At 44.0% G+C, this 21,782-nt stretch overlaps 1 protein-coding gene across 10 annotated transcripts in view; it reads right to left on the bottom strand.

Moving 5' to 3' along the window:
- Positions 1–21,538, bottom strand: part of ankle2 (ankyrin repeat and LEM domain containing 2) — a 35,845-nt gene extending 14,307 nt beyond the window's left edge. For 3 of the 10 annotated variants that reach the window (XR_009787590.1, XR_009787589.1, XM_061766543.1), the window contains exons 1-12: positions 20,460–21,037; positions 19,516–20,368; positions 18,974–19,423; positions 18,639–18,833; positions 18,167–18,351; positions 12,114–12,302; positions 11,896–12,018; positions 10,298–10,364; positions 9,071–9,246; positions 3,789–3,898; positions 1,982–2,169; positions 503–1,331 (exon numbers count right to left, since the gene is read on the bottom strand). Coding sequence is in view for 8 of the 10 variants with exons in the window: in XM_061766543.1 (XP_061622527.1) it covers positions 503–1,331; positions 1,982–2,169; positions 3,789–3,898; positions 9,071–9,246; positions 10,298–10,364; positions 11,896–12,018; positions 12,114–12,302; positions 18,167–18,351; positions 18,639–18,833; positions 18,974–19,412 (2,501 nt within the window). In the remaining 2 variants the exon portion in view is untranslated. The other 7 variants (XM_061766539.1, XM_061766538.1, XM_061766541.1 and 4 more) reach the window with 7 other exon arrangements.
- Positions 21,539–21,782: the final 244 nt, after the last annotated feature.

Raw genomic sequence — 21,782 nt, 5'->3', positions numbered from 1 at the left:
ATATTTACATTTGTTTGATCTTAAACATTGAAGTGAGGAAACAGCAAAAATCTAAGAATTTGAGAAGGGGGCCAATAATTTTTCACAGCACTGTACTACTAATGCAGAAGGAGTCAATGAAGGCTAAACGCCAGACAAGGGTGTTAAAATAATTTCTAAGCTGCGGACTTCAGTCCATGAAAAGATGGAGAAGCTGCTGTAAGTGAGGAAAGCGTGCCCATAGATGTAGAAACAAAAGTGATTAAATTCAGCAAAAGTGAAAAAAAAAACGTTAGTGGCAGGGAGCACTTAATGTCTGATTTTTCTTGCCTTAAGTATCAGTATAGTCACGAGTACCCGATACCTTGATATAAGGCTGTTATCGGTCTGATATCAATACCTGGTATCGGTACTTGCCCTACCACTAAGTCAAGGTACCACTGTACTGTCAATTTTATAAATAGAATTCCACTTACGTTACATTTCAATCAATGATCTATGTAGAGAAAACAGTCATACTCACCCATGGATAAAGAGTCCTCTTCTAATGTGAGGTGGGGTCCTGGCAAGGAACTCATGGGAATTATCCAAGGACTTATAGGAGGAGGCAGATGACCCCGAGCTACTCAGGTCCCTCCCACCATGATCCCATGATTTGGACCTTGCACAGAGGTTGCGCACCCCTGAAGCCGTGCCCCTTGTCCTGCTCATCAATTCCAGGCTGTCCGCGTCTGCATCCAAGAACTCTTCAGAGCTGCCGCTGCTGCACCTCTCCTCTGCGTCACCTGCCTTCAAGGCCTCGTTGTTGTGGCTGCCGTGGCCAATCGACAGTCGCTTCAGCCCACAGCTCTGGTCTGTGCCAATGGCGGAGCTGTAGGAGTCGAGGGTCTCTCTGTGTCGGTTCCCGCTACTGCTCCTCCTCTCCCTGCATCCGTCAGGGCTGTCCGGCCGGTCTTGTAGCGACATGCGTTCAAACTCCACCAAGAGGTTGGAGACGGGTGACAGCATGCTGCAGGCGGACGGGGAGCTGCGAGGAGAGACCTTATCTCCATTGGGAATCCCATCTCTTGAGAGGGAAGCGCACACCTCATTTTTACAGACGACAGGTGACAGCAGGTCCTGCTCGGCTGCGGTCTCAATCAGGTCCCCCCCCCGATACTTCAGTCCCATTGGCATGATGTGGAAGTCGTGACCTCCCACTGCACCCTTCAGGTTGTCCATGGATGTGGCGGAGGAGGTGATGCTGGTAAGTGCTGCATTCTGCCTATTCTTCATCTCCTCAAGGCTGATGTCCTCACCCTCATCCAAGAAGGCACCAACAGAGATGGAGTTGCAGAACTTCTTGGGCTTGCCTGCAACCAGGGGTGTTTGTTTAAAGACACACTCTGCCAAAGTCCAGCACTTGCTGTCTCGCTTTTTAATTATCTTCATTTTAACACAGTTAAAAAAAAAAAACAATAATACAAATAAAATAGAAGGATAGGTTCAGGTGCTCACAACAACATAAATTTTGTGTTCCATTCCTGGCTTGTATATTTAGAGCCATAAAACATCACAATTCTACACAATTCGTTGTCTAACTGAGTTGATTATAACAATACTGCAACTGTAGGCCATACAGCAACAGAAAACATCCCCGAAAGAGAGGTTTATCAATCACAAGGCCAATCAATAGATCCAATTCATGTATCGGGAATTGAAATACTACAATTCATTTTGGCAGAAAAATACTTCAATTCACACACCAAAGTCAGAGTTGATGCGAGAGCGACACCACTTCATATCTGAAATTCTGATATGCCCAAGAGCAAGTCACAGCAACACGTTTGTATGCAGCCCCCCTCACTCTCCATGAGTGGATGTTCATAACATCCCGTTGTGTATGTGTGTGTTGTAGTATTTTTCATGCTCAACAATATAGTGAAATAGACCTATCATAAGAGTGAATTTCCCTTTTCTCTTACTAATAAAGGATGATTTTTCACTGACAGTGATAAGGTACCTGGGGAAGGAGTTTTAAATTTGTTGATGGTCTCATTCTCCCCTTCTTCACAAGTCCGTGGAAAGAAATCCTTCCTACTCAGGTACTCCTCAAGCTTCTGAAGACCCTTGATTGATGACAGATCTACGAAACAGTCAAGGAAGTCCCAGTATTCCGCCCAGGGGAGACCCATCTCATGAGCCAATTCTCTGCAGGAAGAATATGTATGTACATTAATCACTAAGACTGTTATTACAAATATATAGTTCTATGTAAGTGTAGCTTGGCGGCACGGTGGACGACTGGTAAGCACATCTGCCTCACAGTTCTGAGGACCTGGGTTCAAATCCAGCCGTGCCTGTGTGGAGTTTGAAAGTTCTCCCCGTATCTGCGTGGGTTTTCTCCGGGTACTCCGGTTTCCTCCCACATCCCAAAAACATGCATGCTAGGTTAACTGAAGAATCTAAATTGCCCGTAGGTGTGAATGTGAGTGCAAATGGTTGTTAGTTTACATGTGCCCTGTGATTGGCTGGCGACCAGTTAAGGGTTTAACCCTGCCTCTCGCCCAAAGATAGCTGGGATAGGCTCCAGCACCGCCCGTAACCCTAGTGAGGATAAGCAGTACGGAAAATAAATGTATGAATGAATGCAGCTTAGTGTACTAGTGTGCCAAGAGTAGATTTGTTTTCATTCTATTCCAGATCTACTGGACAAAATATTAATATAACAGCCCATTCACAATAGTTTAATCTTTATGGCTCAGAATCAATATTGTGCCTCATGACTTTTGGCATTTTTTTAAAATGCTAATGAAGACGTAAAACAAAAACACGCAAAAAAAAAAAGGGATTAGCCGCACACAGCTTTAAAACATAAAAAAAGCTACCACCACAACTAGACCAGTGGTTCTCAACTGTTGTCACCCTGGGACCAGCATTTTCGTTTTGCTGCAAAGTTGTGAACCACTTTCATAAAAGTTAAAGGTCCCATATTTTGGTTATGTATACTTCAATAGAGTGACTCTCCAACATGGCCTTAGTATAAAGTGTCAATTTCATTTAAAAAAACATTGGTTTTGCCATACAAGTTCCAGAAAAGGCCGCCTCTAAGAGCTACTTCTGTTTGACCCAGTTTTGTATCTGCTTTTTCCATATTTGGGTAAGACCGCCCCCTTTCCTCTGATTGGTTGCCTACGTGTAGAAGACCCACTTGTCAGAGCGCACGTTTGTTATGTTGACAGCGCTGGCTCGGGCGCGTAAAGGGAAGGCGGAGATCTTTGCGAGTGACGTAGTAAACCTTGAGAAATTCGACTGACCTGATTTTAGTTATTGACAGAAAAACGGAACTTAGGAATGCGTGGACGACTTTCATATTTCACGTTTACTGTGGCACCACAGGGGCAATATTACATCCCACATACTAGAAAACCTTGGTTTGGCTAAGCATGGCCGCTTTAAGAACAACAAAGATTTTTTAGGGGGAGTTTAAAAATAGCCTGAAAACGTGTATTATATTTTTAAATGTCGTTTCAAATGAATTTGCTGTAATGCCAAAGGCATGTTGCTTGCCATGACATCCCCCAGGCAAAGGGTGAGCTGCATTGTATTTGTTTACCGAGTAAACTAGTGGCTAGAGAACAAGGAAGTAACATTTCACTTTCCAACTTTGCTCCCTGTTAGAATAGGAATAATTGTAATTGTTTTAATCTGTGTCTTCCACCCATCCAAAATGGGTCTGCAACCCACTTTTGGGTCCTGTTGAGAATCACTCTACTAAAAAACAATATTTACATAAAAAACAATATGTTTTAGGATTACTGTGGACTTGCCTGCCAACCCGCTCTGCACCACGGTCAGGATCCGACTTCAGGATGTTGTGGAAATGCTTTGCTTCTGAAGTCCTAGGCGGCGTCTTCCAGGAACGGCGAAAATCACTTGCCTAAAGGGGACGATTGTAGTTTCTGTTCAACTAACATTTCAATAAGCCAAACATTATCTAAGCAACTCCGTTTGATCCTTTTGCCAAAACAAACTAACTTGGGTTGGGAATCTCTGACATGAGGCCGTTTCGATACATGTCTTTACATACACGCGTTGGGATCTTAAAAGGCAGAACGATTCGATACAATTCAGTTCAGTATGGGAGCGATACGATTCGATCCGGTGCAGAAACAATGTGATAGTAAAAATTTGTTGATGTCGACGTTAATCATAAAGAACCTTGACTTGACTTAACACAATTCTATAAAATGACATTCTTTCTGCTAGAATGTCTGTTCTGTCTGACCTTATTTTCAAACAAGTAAAAGACTACTTATCACTGAGCATTGTTGCTTTATGAATATCAAATTAATGATTTAAATAGAGCACAACAATTTATTTTTGTTGAGAAAATAATTTGCACAAACAATATTTAAGAGCCAATGGGGGTCTCACACGTGCGCTCTGACAAGTGGGTCTTCTACGACCGCCACGTCACACACGCAAAGCTTGCTTTTTTTGTGTGTATCTTTTTACCAATTGCACTGCTTGCTGTGTCCTAACTGACTTTTTGATCTTGAAGTTGTGATAACTATCTTAGCTAGTTGTATTAGCTTCGGGACATAACTGGCTGTGTGTCCTTTTAATGGATGTTCACAGAAGTTTTGTTTTGGGGTCGTGCAGTACCAATACTGGAAGGTATGTATACATTACTCGCGCAGTCACTGTAGTAGTGTCGCCACGCTGCACTATTTGCATATCTGTTGTTGACCAATACTGGCCACTTATGTGCCTGAGTAGCATCTGCAATATTTGCACAATTGACATTGTCCGAGATTATCGCACTGCTCGTCACTTTAAACTGCATACATTTCTTGAAGTCTCTGCACCCTTTGCACAATGGTCATTACACCGGACTATTGTTCTATTAGTCATTTCAAACTGCTCTAATTGCTAGAGGACTCTGCATCTTTGTGCAAATTGTCCCAGAAATAATAATTGTACCGGCATTACCACATTACTGGTAACCTTTTATTGCTCAGTGACTGTGTTTTTTATGTCTTTAGCATTCTCTGTCAATTGACTGTCTGTCGTCATACGAGAGCGGCTCCAACTACCTGAAACAACTTCCTTGTGTGTTTTTGACATACTTGGCAAAGAAAGATGATTCTGATTCTGATGAGAGGACTCGAGAAGAAGCATTAATTTGCTGAGATATATAGCCCATGCGAACTGCCGAGATGTATACACCTCTGCAATTGTCTGCATGTTTACAATCTGCCAAGCACATTTCGTGTGCCCCCGTGTCGACGGCGGGCTTGAGAAAAGGTACGTGGCGTCATCGCATTTATTGTTTAAAACTGCCAGGGAAATCTAGCGTCTGTGAATGCTACTTTCCTATCGCTGTCACCACGAAAGAAGCTTAACTACTGAAAAGCTATTCGTTGTTGAACGCTACAGAGAAATGAACATATAGTGCTGTGAAAAAATAGTGGCCCCTTCTCAAATTCTTATATTTTTGCAACGTCTCCCCACTTTGTTTAAGATTATCAAACATGTAAATATCAGAAAAATATAACCCAAGTGAACTTAAAATGCTGTCTTTAAATGGTGATTTCATTTATTAAGGAAACAGAGCTATTCAAAGTTACCTGGCCCTGTGTGGAAAAAGTAATGGCCCCCTAAACTCCTAATAACTGGTTGGGCCATCGTCCGCAGCAACAAATGAAATCAAGCGTTTTCTATAACTGGCAATGAGTCTTTCACATATCTGTGGAAATATTTTTACCCACTCTTCCTTTCAGAATTGTTCGAATTCAGCAAGAATTGAGGGTTTTCGAGCATGAACGGCCTTTTTAAGGTCATGCCACTGCATTTTAATTGGATTCAAGTCTGGACTTTGACAAGCCCACTCCAAAACTTTCATTTTTCTTTTTTTTAAAACCATTTAGAAGTTGACTTTGGATCATCATCATCATGCTGCAGAACCCAAGTGCGCTTCTGCTTGAGGTCACAAACTGATGGCTGAACATTCTCCTTCAGGATTATCTCTTAAAGAGCGGAATTCATGGTTCCATCAAGCACAGCAAGTTCTCCAAGTCCTGAAGGAGCAAAACAGCCCAAGACCGGCACACTACCACCACCGTGTTTGACTGTTGGTATGATGTTCTTTCTCTGAAATGCTGTGCTACATTAATGGCAGATGTAACGAGACACACACCTTCCAAAAAGCCCAACTTTCATCTTGTCAGTCCACATAATATTTGCCAAAAAGTCAAGGGAATCATTCAAATGTTCTTTTGCAAAAGTAAGACGAGGCTTTATATTCATTTTGGTCAGTAGTGTTTTTTCCCTTGGAACTCTGCCATGGATGCCCAGTCACTTCCTTATTGTGTCATGAACACGGACCTTAACTGAGGCAAGGGAGGCCTGCAGTCATTGAAAGAATGTCATACAGGAACGTAATGAAATGTAATCTATCCATCCATTTTTTACACCGCTTATCCTCACTAGGGTCGCTGGTATGCTGGAGCCTATACCAGCTAACTGCGGGTGAGAGGCGGGGTACACCCTGAACTGGCTTCCAGGCAATGGCAGGGCACATATAAACGAACAAACCAATCACACTCACATTCACACCTAAGGGCAATTTAGAGTCTTCAATTAACCTACCATGCATGTTTTGGGGATTTGGGAGTAAACTGGAGTACCCGGAGAAAATCCTCGCACCATGCCGCCCATGTAATGTAATGTAAATCATGTCTTCTCAATTTAGACACCTGGCCAGATTAACTGTAGGGTGGGGAGGAGCTGGCCCACTTTTTCTCTGTGGTCTTCCAGCCAGTCGGGCTGGGCCAGCAGGTGTCTAACCGCTTACTTCACACACAGGGCACATTTTTATTACTCACGCTGTACATATTTTGCACATTGGGGAAACTCCCACCGGATTCTCATCCTCTGGCAAGAGGCATGATGAGGTGGACGCCGGGCCAGGACCTGGCACATCTGTGCTGGTCTGCGGTCTGGTTGCCCCCTTCTCTGCCTTGCCGGTCCTCCAGTTTTAATGCATCATACACCCGTCAGTGTAGGGAGGGCAGTGCCGGGGTGGGGAGGACACTTGGCCAGCTGTTCTGGCACTCCGGCCTGCTCTTTTTATACACCACATGCATTCGCACCTCCTTTGGGGAGCTGGTTGGCCTGGGTAGGGGCGACATTTGCGGGTCATCATTGCCCCGTGACCATCTCACTTCACGCCCACCAGTCTCCCCAATTTTAATGAACGACACCCCACCACACATGATCACCGTACAGAGATAATGGTCGGAAGTTGCGGACCTGATAACCATAGTAATGGGTGAGGGTATTCACATTTCTCTTGGCTTGAGTCCCCCATCCCTTCAGTTGTCGGGCTACGGTGAGATTGTGGTTCACCCCACATCACCACGCCCTCTCCCCCACCTTCCTCTCCCCTCTCCTGGCGCCCTCGCCCGTCATTGCTCGCGGCAGGCGCTTGACATGGGCTTGCTTGTGGCAGGCTGTGAACTTTTTTGGGTGGCAGCTGGCTCCTGCGTTGGGCCCTGTTGGTGGTTGCGGCCCCCATGCTCTCTGGGGTTGGATAGGTGGTGGCAGCGGTGGGGCACGCTGGGTGGGGGGTGATTGGGCATGGGTGGTGGTGGTGGGGACATTTGCCCCTCCCTTTGGTTGGGATGGGGGACCGCCCTGGGTCCTGGGAGTGGGTGGTGTCCCCCTGGCTGGGTCCCCCACGGCATGAGCTCGCTGGCTTTGCCCCCCCTTGCGGGTGGAGGGGGCCGGGCCCATCCTTCCTCAATATGCCGGCTCAGCAATTCCGTACACCAGTTGACTAACATACATGTGATACGGTGTTAATTCACTAAAAGGTTACATAGACATGCTATAGGCTATAATTGCTTGTACTGGGACCACTAATAATAAGTTAGATTAAGATATCAACTCACAGGTTCTTACAGGTGTTTAGACACTGTAAAAGCATCCCACCGCACCACTCATCGGTAGCTCTGCCTTACTCATTTCCCACATCCTGTCCTGCCCTTCCCTTTTCTCTCCTCTCTCATCTTGTCCTACTGGTTAGTTGTTGCATGTCCTCACCGGGTGTCCCCCACGTCCACAAATAAGAACACATTTTGACTTTTGTAACATTGCTTGTGGTCAAATATCTCGACTATTGTTCTGCTGGGGTTTGCCCCCCTATTCCTCTTGTCCATTCTGTCCCTCTGTCTATCCCCTAAAACACTTTTCTGTCCGGCTACATTTTCAACAAACACCAGAACACTCTGTTGCACAGAAAAACTGTTCCAGCACAAAAGGCATACGGATCCACCACTCTACATGGCCATACAGCAGGACAGTTTAAAAAAAATAAAAATAATAAAAAATAAAAAATAAATCTTTGTAGGCTGGCCACTCCCGGCAAGGTTCACCACTGTTCCATGTTTTCTCCATGTGAGGATAATGGCCCCCCCTTTGGTTCCCTGGAATCCTAAAGCTTTAGAAATGGATTTTTGACATTTTACAGACTGATAGATGTCAATAACTTTATTTCTCAGCTTTTCTGGAATTTCTTGAGATCGTGTCATTTTGTTTCATCTTTTTTAAATCTTTTGTCCTACTTGATTATGTCGGGACAGATTAAGCTTAAGTGATTTACTTTTTTAGTTTTTTTTTTCCTTAATAAATGAAATCACCATTTAAAAACAGCATTTTAAGTTCACTTGGGTTATTTTTGTCTGATATTTACATTTGTTTGATGATCTTAAAGTGGGGAAAAATATAAGAATTTGAGAAGGGGGCCAATACCTTTTCACAGCACTATAGTTAAACGAGTAGTGTCGCTACTGCTCACCACTGCTATTGTTGGTGGTAAACGTACAGAGCACAGCGTGAGCGTTTTAAGAGATGAAAACTGTAAAGCCTCTCTCAACTGATTCCTAGCCACGCGATACAGGGCCCACAACTCCACAAACGATGTATCTATGGATTCCTGGTGAATTTTGTTTCGATCATGGCGTCTGCTACAAACGGATATCCAGTCACATAGGTGTATTGTTCCCAACCCTAATGAATATAGGTATGAAGTGAACAAAGCTTTTACTTTAGAGGGACTCAGTGGACCAGCAAAGGCTGCGACAGTCATCAGTGGATCCAATGGGTTTTTTGCGTGTTGTTGGATCAGTGAGAGAGTCTCTGAGGCTTCAGGTGACCAGGGAGCACCAATGACGGGTTGAGAGGTGTTGTCAGCTGCCCTGAGCAAGGGGATGTAGCAGCGGTCTGTGAGTAAGCAAAAAGATGGCATCACACAGAAGAAACCTCCCAGAGATCTTTTTTTGTTATGCTCCATGTTTTTGAGTGAGATGAACAGAGACAAAACTGAAGACATCTCTACATATACGTATAGTATCATCATATACCGTATTGTGCAAAATATTCTATTCCAATATATTGCAGTATATTTCTACTATAATTATTGCTTACCTTCTAATAACTAACATAATTGCAATAGCATCGCTCAATGGATTCAGACTAAGAAAGGAAAGGCAAAGATTTTTTGAGAAGTCAGCTAGTTTAACAATAACTCAGACATAATAACCTTACGTAGCTACTTGTTTTTGTTCGTAATCTGCCAACAGCTGCCGTGGTTGAATGGAGGTGTAATCTAGTCATCATATATGGCTCGTATATTTTCTTTCGCTTCCAAAGTGAATTTTGTGAATTTTATCAACTAAAATTGCCTCTTTACTGTGTTATATTTATTCCTTACTATGTATTTTCACAAGGTATGCCGCGTTTGTTCAATTTCGGCTCTAATAGTTTTTGTATAGGTATATGTATGTTTTGTGCCACATTATCTAATTTAACTTCGGAATTAATAAAAAAAAATATTAACATGATTCTTATATGTTGTCGGTTTCTGTGTTTAGTAAGGTTTCTGATTATACCAAGTTTGTCACTATAGGATAAAGATTATGCAAGTAACTAAAGTTTTGGATCAGCCATCTCTTGTGGAAAAAACCTCTGCACATTGGCTGAGATACATCAGACAGACGTCCTTTTATAAGGAAATATGGACGCACTTTATGCAGATTGTGGGTACGAGCCCGTCATTTAGAATGAATTCAGATACAATAACATATGCACAGTGGTGTGAAGAAGTGTGTCATTAATCTTACGGGAATTTTGCATCCACGCTCAACTTGTGCAGAGAGTGATAACATTTCTGTGCATTTATTAGTGAGTAAGAATTTTCTTACTGAACAAATATTCACATGTGGGCGTGGAGATGAAAGTATTAAATAGTTGTGGGAAATCTGTTTGTTCTTACCCTCCAAATAGTCACATATTTTCTGTCTCACTTCTTCTGTCGTTGTGTTCTTTCTGCTACAAATAATCTAAGAAAAGGGGTAAAAAAAAAAAGTCAATTGATAATACACACAGCTGTCACAGTACAACTGTTGCTGGATTAGCAGGGGAAAGAATGTGCTTAAAATCATCTCAATTTAGATCATCTAAATCTACATCTTCAATGCGCAGTGACAGATGACAGCCAAGATTTGGAAAGCTAGCCAAAAGGTCACAACTTAACAAACTCACACAAATGATACCTCAGGGTGTTCCAGAACGGCCTCAGTTTAATGCACGTACTGTATATAGATTGAGTAGTGTTCTGTGAAATAAACTACAGTGCACCTGGAAGGTATTTGCACTGCTTCACTTTTTCCAAAGTTGGTCATGTTAAAGCCTTATTCCAATAGTTAACACAGTACATTCATTTTTTTCTCAAAATTCTACACACAACACCCAATAATGACAACATGATATTTTTTGTTGATGCGCCTTTGGCAGTAGTTACAAACTCAAGTGACAAGCCTACTTCAAATGATGCTACAAGCTTGGCACACAGGTTTCTCACGTTCCTCTTCTCAGCGCCTCTTAAACTCCATCAGGTTTGAAGGTGAGCATCAGTGCACAGCCATTTTCAGATCTCTCCAGAGATGTTCACTCAGATTCAAGACCGGGCTCTGGGTGGGTCCTCGAGGACATTCACAGAGTTATCCCAAAGCCACACCTTTGATATCACAGCTGTATGTTTAGGGTCGTTGGCCTGCTGACAGATGAACCTCAGTCTGAGGCCAAAAGCACGCTGGATCAGCTTTTCATCCAGGATGTCTTTGCAACTCGTGCCTTTCTTCTTTCTCTCAATCCTTTTCCTGGTCACCTCCCTGATCACTGACCTTCTCCCCCGATCGCTTAAGTTTAAATGGTCGGCCAACTCTAGGTATGTGGTTCTGAATTTCCTCCATTTATGAATGTTGGAGGCCACTGTGCCTTTTGGGACCTTCAAAGCAGCAATGTGCAATGTTTAACTTTCTGGTGCCTTCCTAAGATCTGTGCCTCAATACCATCATGTCTTGTAGGTCTACAGAAAAACACAATTTTGACTTCATGGTTGGTTTGTGCTCTGACAAGGCATTGTCAACTGTGGGATCTTATATAAAAAGGTATGTGCCATTTATATATCCAAATCATATCCAATAAAATGAATTTACCACAGATGGACACCAATTAAGATGTAGAAACATCTCAAGGATGATCAGTGGAAACAGGATGCACATAAGCTACATTTGGAGCTTCATACCAAAGGCTGTGAATACTTATGTACATGTGATTTATTTGATTAAAATTTTTAATACATTTGCGAATATGTAAAAAAAACAAAACGTTTTCATATTGTCATTATTATCGGGTGTTGTGTGTAGAATTCTGAGGGAAATTTTTAATTCCATCCATTTTTTAATAAGGCTGAAACAAAAAAGTAGGAAAAAAATGAAGCATTATGAACACCTTCCCGATGCACTGTATGTCTACCTATTATGTTGGTTTGTTACTAAACCAGCAGGGGATTCAAATCTAAACACGTACATCACAAGGTTTGTGGTCATCACTGTTCTTGCGGTTCTTATCTGTGTCAGGATGCGAGCACAGCACGTTGACCACGTCTGGACACCCAAACTTGCAGGCAAAGTGGAGTGGTGTTTCAAAACCCTGACACAAGTAAACAGCAAAATACAGTGTGAACACAGACCAGAAGAATGATCTGATTCAATCTGGTTTTTTTGATGGGGCTAAAAAAAACTTACCGCCTTATCTGGAGTGTTGAGGTAAAGATCGACAATGTAACGGATACGCTTCTGCAGCATGTCTTCCTGGTCATCGGGGTACATGAGGCGCATGAACTCTGGGTTCTCCAAAGTATCCAGCAGAAGTTGGGCGATGCCTGCTTGGTTCTCCTTGGCTGCCACATGCATTACGTTGTACCTGCAACCCTCCTAAACACATTGCGATTAGACAGTCTGAAGAAAGTTATCGCTTCTAAACAGTGAATTGTGCCTAATCTAAAAGCAGCATTACCTAACCTGATTAAACTGAAGATTTACGATTCAATACAAAACAAGGACAAACGTCTTGGGACACCTGTTTTAATTCATTAACCGATTAGGGTTCAGGCTACCTTCCTGTTCATTCAGAATTTTAATTCTTCCTTTTAACAAGACATTTTGGACAATTCTTTTGCTTTCAACCTTGTGGAAACAGTTTGACAACAAACTGGATCTCTTTTCACAAAACGAGATCCATGAAGGCCTGGTTAGAAGAGTTTGGTATGGAAGAACTCTGATCTCAACCACCCAAATACATTTGAACTAAACTAGAACAGAGACAGTGAGCCAGGCCCTCTGATCCAACAAATCTGTCAAACCTCGCAAAGGTTATTCTGGAACAAGGGACAAAAATGTATCCCACAGAAACAATAAGATATTGTTTAGAATATCTTACGAATGGTATGTTCAAGTTCCTGGGAATTACAATCTCCCAGGACCTGAAGTGGGCGACCAACATCAACTCCGTCCTCAAAAAGGCCCAGCAGAGGATGTACTTCCTGCGGCTTCTGAGAAAGCATGGCCTGCCACCGGAGCTGCTGAGACAGTTCTACACAGCGGTCATCGAATCAGTCCTGTGTTCTTCCATCACAGTCTGGTTTGGTGCTGCTACAAAAAAGGACAAACTCCGACTGCAACGGACAATCAAAACTGCTGAAAGGATTGTCGGTACCCCCCTACCCACCCTTGAGGACTTGCACGCTGCCAGAACTAAGACAAGGGCGTGCAAAATCCTCTCGGACCCTCCCCACCCTGGTCACCAGCTCTTCCAGCTCCTTCCCTCAGGTAGGCGCTACCGATCAATGCAAACTAGAACTAGTAGACATTCCAACAGCTTCTTCCCTCTTGCAATCAACTTCTTGAACAGCTAACTTACAGTTCCATTACAACAAGCTGGCAATTTTTTTACTTGAGTTCGTTGTCACATTTCTGTATTATGTATTACTCGGGCACTCACTATAGTTGTCTCGCCGTGCTGCACTATTTGCATATAGTGGCCACTCATGCCAGAGTAGCATCTGCTCCATTTGCACACTGATTGAGGAGTATCTGTAACATTTGCACAACCATTGTCCCAGATTATCGCAGTACTCGTCACTTTAAACCGCATACACTCCTTGAAGTCTCAGTGCCCTTTGCACAATGGTCATTGCACCGGACTATTGCGATATTAGCCATTCGAACTGAGGACTCTGCATCTTTTTGCACAATTGTTGTTGTTTTTTGTCAATGTCTTTATGTCTCCAAAGTGTTCTGTAAATTGACTGTCTGTTGTACTAGAGCGGCTCCAACTACCGGAGACAAATTCCTTGTGTGTTTTGGACATACTTGGCAAATAAAGATGATTCTGATTCTGATTCAATTCAATTCAGTTTATTTAACATGACTCAACATTTTCTTTTTGTAGTGTAATGGTGATCGCAATCCCACAGAGTAGATGTATGAAAGGAAAGTTAAACATTTGGTTGAATATTATTTTTCCCTGAACTTCAGATGATTCACAATTGCAAAGGGGAACATAGGTACAGCATGAACACACATTATTTATGTTGGGACAGAATAAAGGAAGATGATGTTAATGAAATGTGGCAATTACAGTAGTGCCTCGCTATATCGCGGTTCAGCTTTTGCGGCCTCGCAATATCGCGGATTTTTTTGCAGTGCAATTTTGCATGCTGTTTTTTACAGCGTACGAACCCGCATTGTGTCCTAATTGACTTTGCATATTTTTTACAGTGCAATTCTGCATTCTGTTTTTTACAGCGTACAAACCCGGATTGTATTCTGCGTTCTGATTGGCTACGGTACTGTAGACCAATTTGAATCCATCTCCTCCGTGCCATGTCTCCTGTACAGCGCAGAATGCATTAGGCTTGCTAAATTTAAATTAGTGTTCGATTGCTAGCAGTGTGACTCTAAAGTGCCTCCTGTTTGCAAGTTTTCTCCCAGAAATCAATGTCAACAATGTCGACGAAACGTGCTGCACCAACAAGACCACCTGCGGTCGCAACCAAAACGCAAAGGAAGCTGCTAACTATCGAAGGTGGCATGTCTGTTAATAAGAATCTTCTCGCCCAGAAGAAAAAAGAGCGGCAACAACTGCCTATAACTATGTTCTTCTCTCGGAAAAAGACAGTGGAAAAGGACGCTACAGCGGAGCGGCGTCAGGACGAAGAGGGACAGTCAGAGGAAGCGTGATATATGCGCGAGTAGCAATTAATAATTTCTTGTTTCCAACCTCATATGTTGTTCATTAAAATTTAATTTGTTATTTCTAAAAATTGTCATCATTATTTGTCAGAAAATGTTTACATTTTTATTTCTTCATTGTTTGGGCTTTAAAACAGGTTTTGACCTTTGTTTCGTGATACAATAATATTAACAATAATAATAATAATAAGTACAACAACAACCCCTCCTTGAGCTGTCACCTCATCGTGGTGGAGCGGTTTGTGTGTCCCAATGATCCTAGGAGCTAAGTTGTCTGGTGCTTTATGCCCCTGGTAGGGTCAGCCATGGCAAACAGGTCCTAGGTGAGGGACCAGACAAAGCACAGCTCCAAAAACCTCTATGAAGATGAAAAATTCAGGAAGACGTTTTCCCTTGCCCGACGCGGGTCACCGGGGCCCCCCTCTGGAGCCAGGCCTGGTGATGGGGCTCGAAGGCGAGCGCCTGGTGCCTGGGCCTGGACCCATGGGGCCCGGCTGGGCACAGCCCGAAAGGGTAACGTGGGTCCCCCTTACCATAGGCTCACCACCTGTGGGAGGGGCCGTAGGGATCGGGTGCAGTGTGAGCTGGGCGGTGGCCGAAGGCAGGGACCTTGGCGATCCGATCCCCGGCTAACGTAGCTGGCTCTAGGGACGTGGAATGTCACCTCCCTGGCAGGGAAGGAGTCCGAGCTGGTGTGCGAGGTCAAGAAGTTCCGACCAGATATAGTCGGGCTCGCCTCCACACACGACTTGGGCTCTGGTATCAGTCCTCTCGAGAGGGGTTGAACTCTCTTCCACTCAGGAGTTGCCCACGGTGAGAGGCGCCAAGGTTATACTTATTTCCCCCCGGCTCGGCGCCTGTACATTGGGGTTCACCCCCGTGGACAGGAGGGTAGCCTATGCACCAAACAGCAGTTCAGAGTACCCACCCTTTTTGGAGTCCTTGGAGGGGGTGCTGGAGATCACTCCCGCTGGGGAATCCATCATTCTGCTAGAGGACTTCAATGCTCACGTTGGGCAATGACAGTGAGACCTGGAAGGGCGTGATTGGGAGGAATGGCCCCCCCGATTCAGAACCTGAGCGGTGTTCTGTTATTGGACTTCTGTGCTCATCACGGATTGTCCATAACGATCACCATGTTCAAGCATAAGGCTGTCCACATGTGCACTTGGTACCAGGACACCCTAGGTCGCAGGTCGATGATCAACTTTGTGGTCGTGTCATCGGACTTGCGGCCGCATGTCTTGGACACTCGGGTGAAAAGAGGGGCGGAGCTGTCAACTGACCACCACCTGGTGGTGAGTTGGCTCCAATGGTGGGGGAAGATGCCAGTCCGACTTGGCAGGCCCATACGTATTGTGAGTGTCTGCTGGGAACGTCTGGCAGAATCCCCCTGTCAGAAGGAGTTTCAACTCCCAACTCCGACAGAACTTTGCTCACGTTCCAGGGGAGGCGGGTGACATCGAGTCCGAGTGGATGATGTTCCGCGCCTTCATGGCCGACCGGAGCTGTGGCCGCAAGGTGGTCGGTGCCTGTCGTGGCGGCAATCCCTGAACCTGTTGGTGATCGCTGAAGCAGAAACTCGGGCATGGGAGGAGTTCGGTGAGGCCATGGAAAAAGACTTCCGGACGGATTATAGGAAATTCTGGTCTAGACATGCCTTCCCATGAGGAAGCAGAGTCTGGGGTCTCTGAGGCGGGCTCTCCTATCTCTGGGGTTGAGGTCACCGAGGTAGTTAAAAAGCTCCTCGGTGGCAAGGCCCCGGGGGTGGATGAGAATCGCCCAGAGTTCCTAAAGGCTCTGGATGTTGTGGGGCTGTCCTGGTTGACACGCCTCTGCAACATCGCGTGGACATTGGGGACAGTGCCTCTGGATTGGCAGTCTGGGGTGGTGGTCCCCCTTTTTAAGAAAGGGGACCGGCGGGTGTGTTCCAACTACAGGGGGATCACACTCCTCAGCCTCCCCGGTAAGGTCTACTCAGGGGTGCTGGAGAGGAGGGTCCGTCGGGAAGTCGAATCTCAGATTCAGGAGGAGCAGTGTGCTTTTCATCCTGGCCGTGGAAAAGTGTAGCAGAGCTACACCCTCGGCAGGGTCCTCGAGGGAGTTCGCCCAACCAGTCTACATGTGTTTTGTGGACTTGGAGGAGGCGTTCGACCGTGTCCCTCTGGAGTTCTGTGGGGGGTGCTTCGGGAGTATGGGGTGCCGAACCCACTGATACGGGCTCTTCGGTCCCTTTACGACCGGTGTCAGAGTTTGGTCCTCATTGCCGGCACTAAGTCGGACTCGTTTCCGGTGAGGGTTGGACTCCGGTAAGTCTGCCCTTTGTCACCGATTCTGTTCATAACTTTTATGGACAGGATTTCTAGGCGCAGCTGAGGCGTAGAGGGGGTCCGGTTTGGTGGCCTCATTATTGCATCTCTGCTTTTTGCAGATGATGTGGTTCTGTTGGCTTCATCAAGCCGAGATCTCCAACTCTCACTGGAGCGGTTTGCAGCAGAGTGTGAAGTGGCAGGGATGAGAATCAACACCTCCAAATCTGAGACCATGGTCCTCAGTGGGTAAAGGGTGGCGTGCCCTCTCCAGGTCGGGGATGAGATCCTGCCCCAAGTGTAGGAGTTCAAGTACCTTGGGGTCTTGTTCAAGAGTGAGGGAAGAATGGAATGAGAGATCGACAGGCGGATCGGTGCAGCGCCTGCAGTGATGCGGACTTTGTATCGGTACGTTGCGATAAAGAAGGAGCTAAGCCGAAAGGCTTTACCGGTCGATCTACGTTCCTACCCTCTCCTATGGTCACGAGCTGGCCGAAATGAGTTTCCTCCGCAGGGTGTCCGGGCTCTCCCTTAGAGTTAGGGTGAGAAGCTCAGAGTAGAGCCGCTGCTCCTCCACATTGAGAGGAGTCAGATGAGATGGCTGGGGCATCTGATTCGGATGCCTCCCAGACGCCTCCCTGGTGAGGTGTTCCGGGCACGTCCCACCGGGAGGAGACCCAGGGGACGACCCAGGACACGCTGGAGAGACTACGTCTCTCGGCTGGCCAGTGAACGCCTCGGGATCCCCCTGGAAGAGCTGGATGAAGTCGCTGGGGAGAGGGAATTTTGGGCGTTCCTGCTAAAGCTACTGCCCCCGCGACCCGACCTCGGATAAGCAGTAGAAAATGTATGGATGGACAACAACAACAAAAATAATAATGTACGTAATTTTTTTACAAAGGTTTGCACTTTGAGCGTGTTTAAACAAGAGAGAAATGCGAGAAAATGTTAATGGTGAGGTTTACAGCCTTAAAATACACATAATAATTGTCAAAATAAAGTTTCCTACTTCGCGGATTAAACCTATCGCGGGTTATTTCTGGAAGGTAACCCCCGCGATAAATGAGGGAACACTGTAATTTACATTCATGTTTTCACAAAGTATAACAAGCGCTGGGCTACAATTTCACATGACGTTAACTAAAATGGCAGCAGCAACCTCAAAACTCACAGACATTCCAGAAAGTGTTGGTAAACAGATTAGATATCAAATGAAAAGAAGTTTAAAATGCTCACCTGAACAATAGTGGGGTTATCCCCTGAGCCAATGAGATAGCGTGGGTTGCTCGAGACTATCTCAGTGAAGGCCACCTCATCTCCCTTTTCTACAACTTTTCTCAGCTTGGCAGTCAAGTCCTGGGTGCGTGGGCTCTTAAAACTGTTGGCCCTCTCCCTGTTAATGGTATCCACCTCCATGATGTCTGTTGTGTGGAGAAAGACAAGCATGAGGGGCCAGTGCTCCTCTCAAAAACAGAAAACTAGCTGCTGGATTAAACTATGTCCAGGTTCATGGACTAAATAGTACCTTTATAACAATTCATATTAACGTGAACAGATTGCCAAACAAAGCAGCAACAGAAAAGTTATTTGGAATTTAAATATATTCAACAAACAAGACAATGTTATGAAAAAAGAGCCCTGAAACTTCTGATTTAATTGAGACACTTGATACAAAGCATTCAGCTCAATACTATTTCACATACGGTACCTTTACTGACGATTTGGCCTGGTTTAACAGGAGATACGGATGTCAAAGATTTATTGGGAGAGGGGAAATAGTCACACATCCCCTTGGCAAAGTTCTCAGCATCCTCGCGGTTGGAAAAGGCTTTGAAGCGTGCTCCCTTCATCCCCTTCACAGCTTGAAGGGCATCTTTCTGATCTGTATACACATGTGCTCTCTCTATGGACAAACAATAATCAGCATATTTGTTGCTGTTGCTTGTTTGTGAAAAATGTCTGCCAAAGATGGTACAGTTATAAACTATGATACTAATATGGTACTAGCAGCCATTGTCTCCTAAAAACAAAAAGTTTTCTTACCATTTCGAGACAAAATGTCCTCCCATGACGGACATACGCCATAATAAAAGGCTGGAGATAATTGTGCTGCTTTTGAAGGAGTTTTCAATTTGGATTGAGAGTTAGAGATCTCCTCTTCCTCTGGCGGGTTAAGCCCCACACCATAGCCAAAGTCCAGCTCATCATTTGGGCCGCTGCTTTCCGAAACACTTGAGATGGCACACGGTAAAGGTTTGTCATGGTCAGCTACTGAAGTCACGGCATCTGCATCCCTTGCAGAGGAACCGTTGTCGGTTTCTGTGGTACTACTCTCTGGCCCAGCAAGCATTCGTGCCAACTTCTTTTCAAAGATTGATCGTGTGGTGGCTGTGATGGCGACGCACTTCAGGTCTGCCCGGGCAAATTCCTCACGCAGTTCATCAGCAGTTAGGCCCTTCAGCCTGGTCAAAACTGCCTCCATTCTTCAGCTCCCTGGAAAACAACAGAATACACCATAACTAAAGACAAGCAGCTATGAATAATTGCAACAATTTGGTCTTGATTTATAAATTCAAAGAACATACTGTCACAGATGACTGTTTGTACTTTCCACAAAATTATCACTGAATAGCACTGTGGAAAAAACTGTTTAAAACAGGAACATGTATAAAGCTTGCTTAACACATGCAGGGCTATGAAATGAGAAAAAAAAATTGTGGCCGTAAAGCTTTATAAAAAAAAAAAAAAAAAAAAAGTGAACCGATAGCCAAGTCAACCACCATTAATAGAATAGTGTTTAAAGTACTATAACATGTTTTTTTCAATAATCGTTGAAAGCTTGAAAATCAGTGGCGAATCGTGACCTCCTGGCGTGCCATCCAAGGGTCAAATCCTTGTCACTCCTATTGCTTTGCAGGGACTACAACATTTAAAGTATGTACAATTCATACTTGCAATGAATGCATCTTGACATCAATTCCACAGAAGATCATTGTTCTTTGAAAGATATTTTTCTGCTTTTGACAATAGCAACTGAGAATTTTGGCAAGGATAACTAAATCACAAAACATATCAGTTAGTCCCAGAGCAATTGGCAATTTATATTATTTCAAATTAATATTTTTTTTATTGCAGGTGCAATAACCTGCATCCCTTCTTTTTCTACAGTCATATAGTTCAGGCTTGCCACCTAGCTGTGCGCTGCCGAATCTGTCACAAAGTGCTTATCCGCGTTTCCTTCATTTATATCACTCCCTGGTAGAGACGTTAAGCCACTCGTAACCCTGTTGTTATATTCAAACTAGCATTAATTTTTTTTTAAAAGTAGCACATAGACGTAGAGCTTGCCTGTGCTAGCAACTTTGCTATCATATCAATGAGGTTGGACAGCCGGGTAGTGAGCATGGCTAGCATGGTACAAGCGGCTCTGATAACATCCTGCCCAAAAAGGAGAAACGTATGCAATTTGGACAATAACCATCAAGATGTGCATTACATACATATTATATACATATTTGTTTAAACATACGGCTGCGTTGGTGGATTCATTGCATGCTGTCACACCCAACTGTCATTTGAGGTGGCTTCTCGGGCTGCAACGTACAAATTCGAACCTCTCCGGAGTGATGATGGCGATAAAAAAAAAGCAACTAAAAGTGCATCTAATAAAATCTTGTAACAAATGAGTACTCATACTCACAGAGCAACATGTTTTGTATTTTACGATGAGCTTAGGGAGGTCCTCAATAGTTTGACACAAATCAAAGTGTAACAAAGATGAGGACGGTCTGATAGTCTCGTCTCATTGTTTACAACGTAGTCTACGCATGCGCAGTTTCAAGGGAGTGCGAATGTTCCCTGTGGGATTTATTTTTTCTTTTCTGCAAGGATCTATTACAGGAATATATACATTAACATTAATACATAGCGCATATACATTTACACAACGTTCCTAAAATTATTTGTGGTACTTAGGGTTCATAACAGCTATTCTATTTTTGGATTGAGTGTGGTGTGTCTATTTTCCTTTTCTAATTTCAATGATAATTTCGTACTTGTCTTTAAACTAAATGTAACTATGCAATATAAATTGTCACATTTATTTGTACGTACCAAAAAGTACACTGTACGTCGCCCAACTTTTACTGGGCAACAGGATTTAACAAGCAGTTAAGAACGTCCAAAGATAAACACAAGACAGAGTAACCACGGTCAGAAGAACATTCCAGTAATAGACATAATGTAGTTGCCCACTGAAGTTGCCAGCTACACAAAGACTGAAAACTCAAAACGTTTTCTGAGGCGGCCGTGCTAACGTTAGCCTTTTTGCAACGTAAAATTATACCTACTGCCCGCGTCTGTCAGCGTGTATTTTATAGTGCAGTTTCTGTTCTACGTAAAAAAAAAAAAAAAAAAATGAAAAAAAAAAACCTCATGAAAAGATTGAGTGATAGTGATAAAACATGTCAACTAGTTAGTGCATTACCACCACCTCTTCTCCTCGGCTGCCAGATGCTTTCAAAATAACGACAAGGACCATGTGGTGTCGTCCAACATGGTGCCTGAACAAAAATGACGTTGCCTAAATGGGAGTGTTGAAACAATAGTATTTCGATTGAGCGAGCAATAACCTTTCTGGCAATGGAATTGTGCGACTTTTAAGATAGCATGTCAAACAGACACCATTTTATCAGACAATTTTACTCTTAGGAAGAAATAAAAAATAAAAAAAACATGACAATGAAAAGTTTGAAAGATTTACAACACAGATGTGTTGTGTTGACGAATTTTAAGCCATTCCCTTTAAATACACAAGAGGACAGTGGAACAGAAAACGTTTTAGATGAAATTA

This window comes from Phyllopteryx taeniolatus, chromosome 3 (assembly GCF_024500385.1).
Source record: "Phyllopteryx taeniolatus isolate TA_2022b chromosome 3, UOR_Ptae_1.2, whole genome shotgun sequence".
Taxonomy (NCBI): Eukaryota; Metazoa; Chordata; class Actinopteri; order Syngnathiformes; family Syngnathidae; genus Phyllopteryx; species Phyllopteryx taeniolatus.
This window is presented reverse-complemented; position numbering and strand designations above follow the sequence as displayed.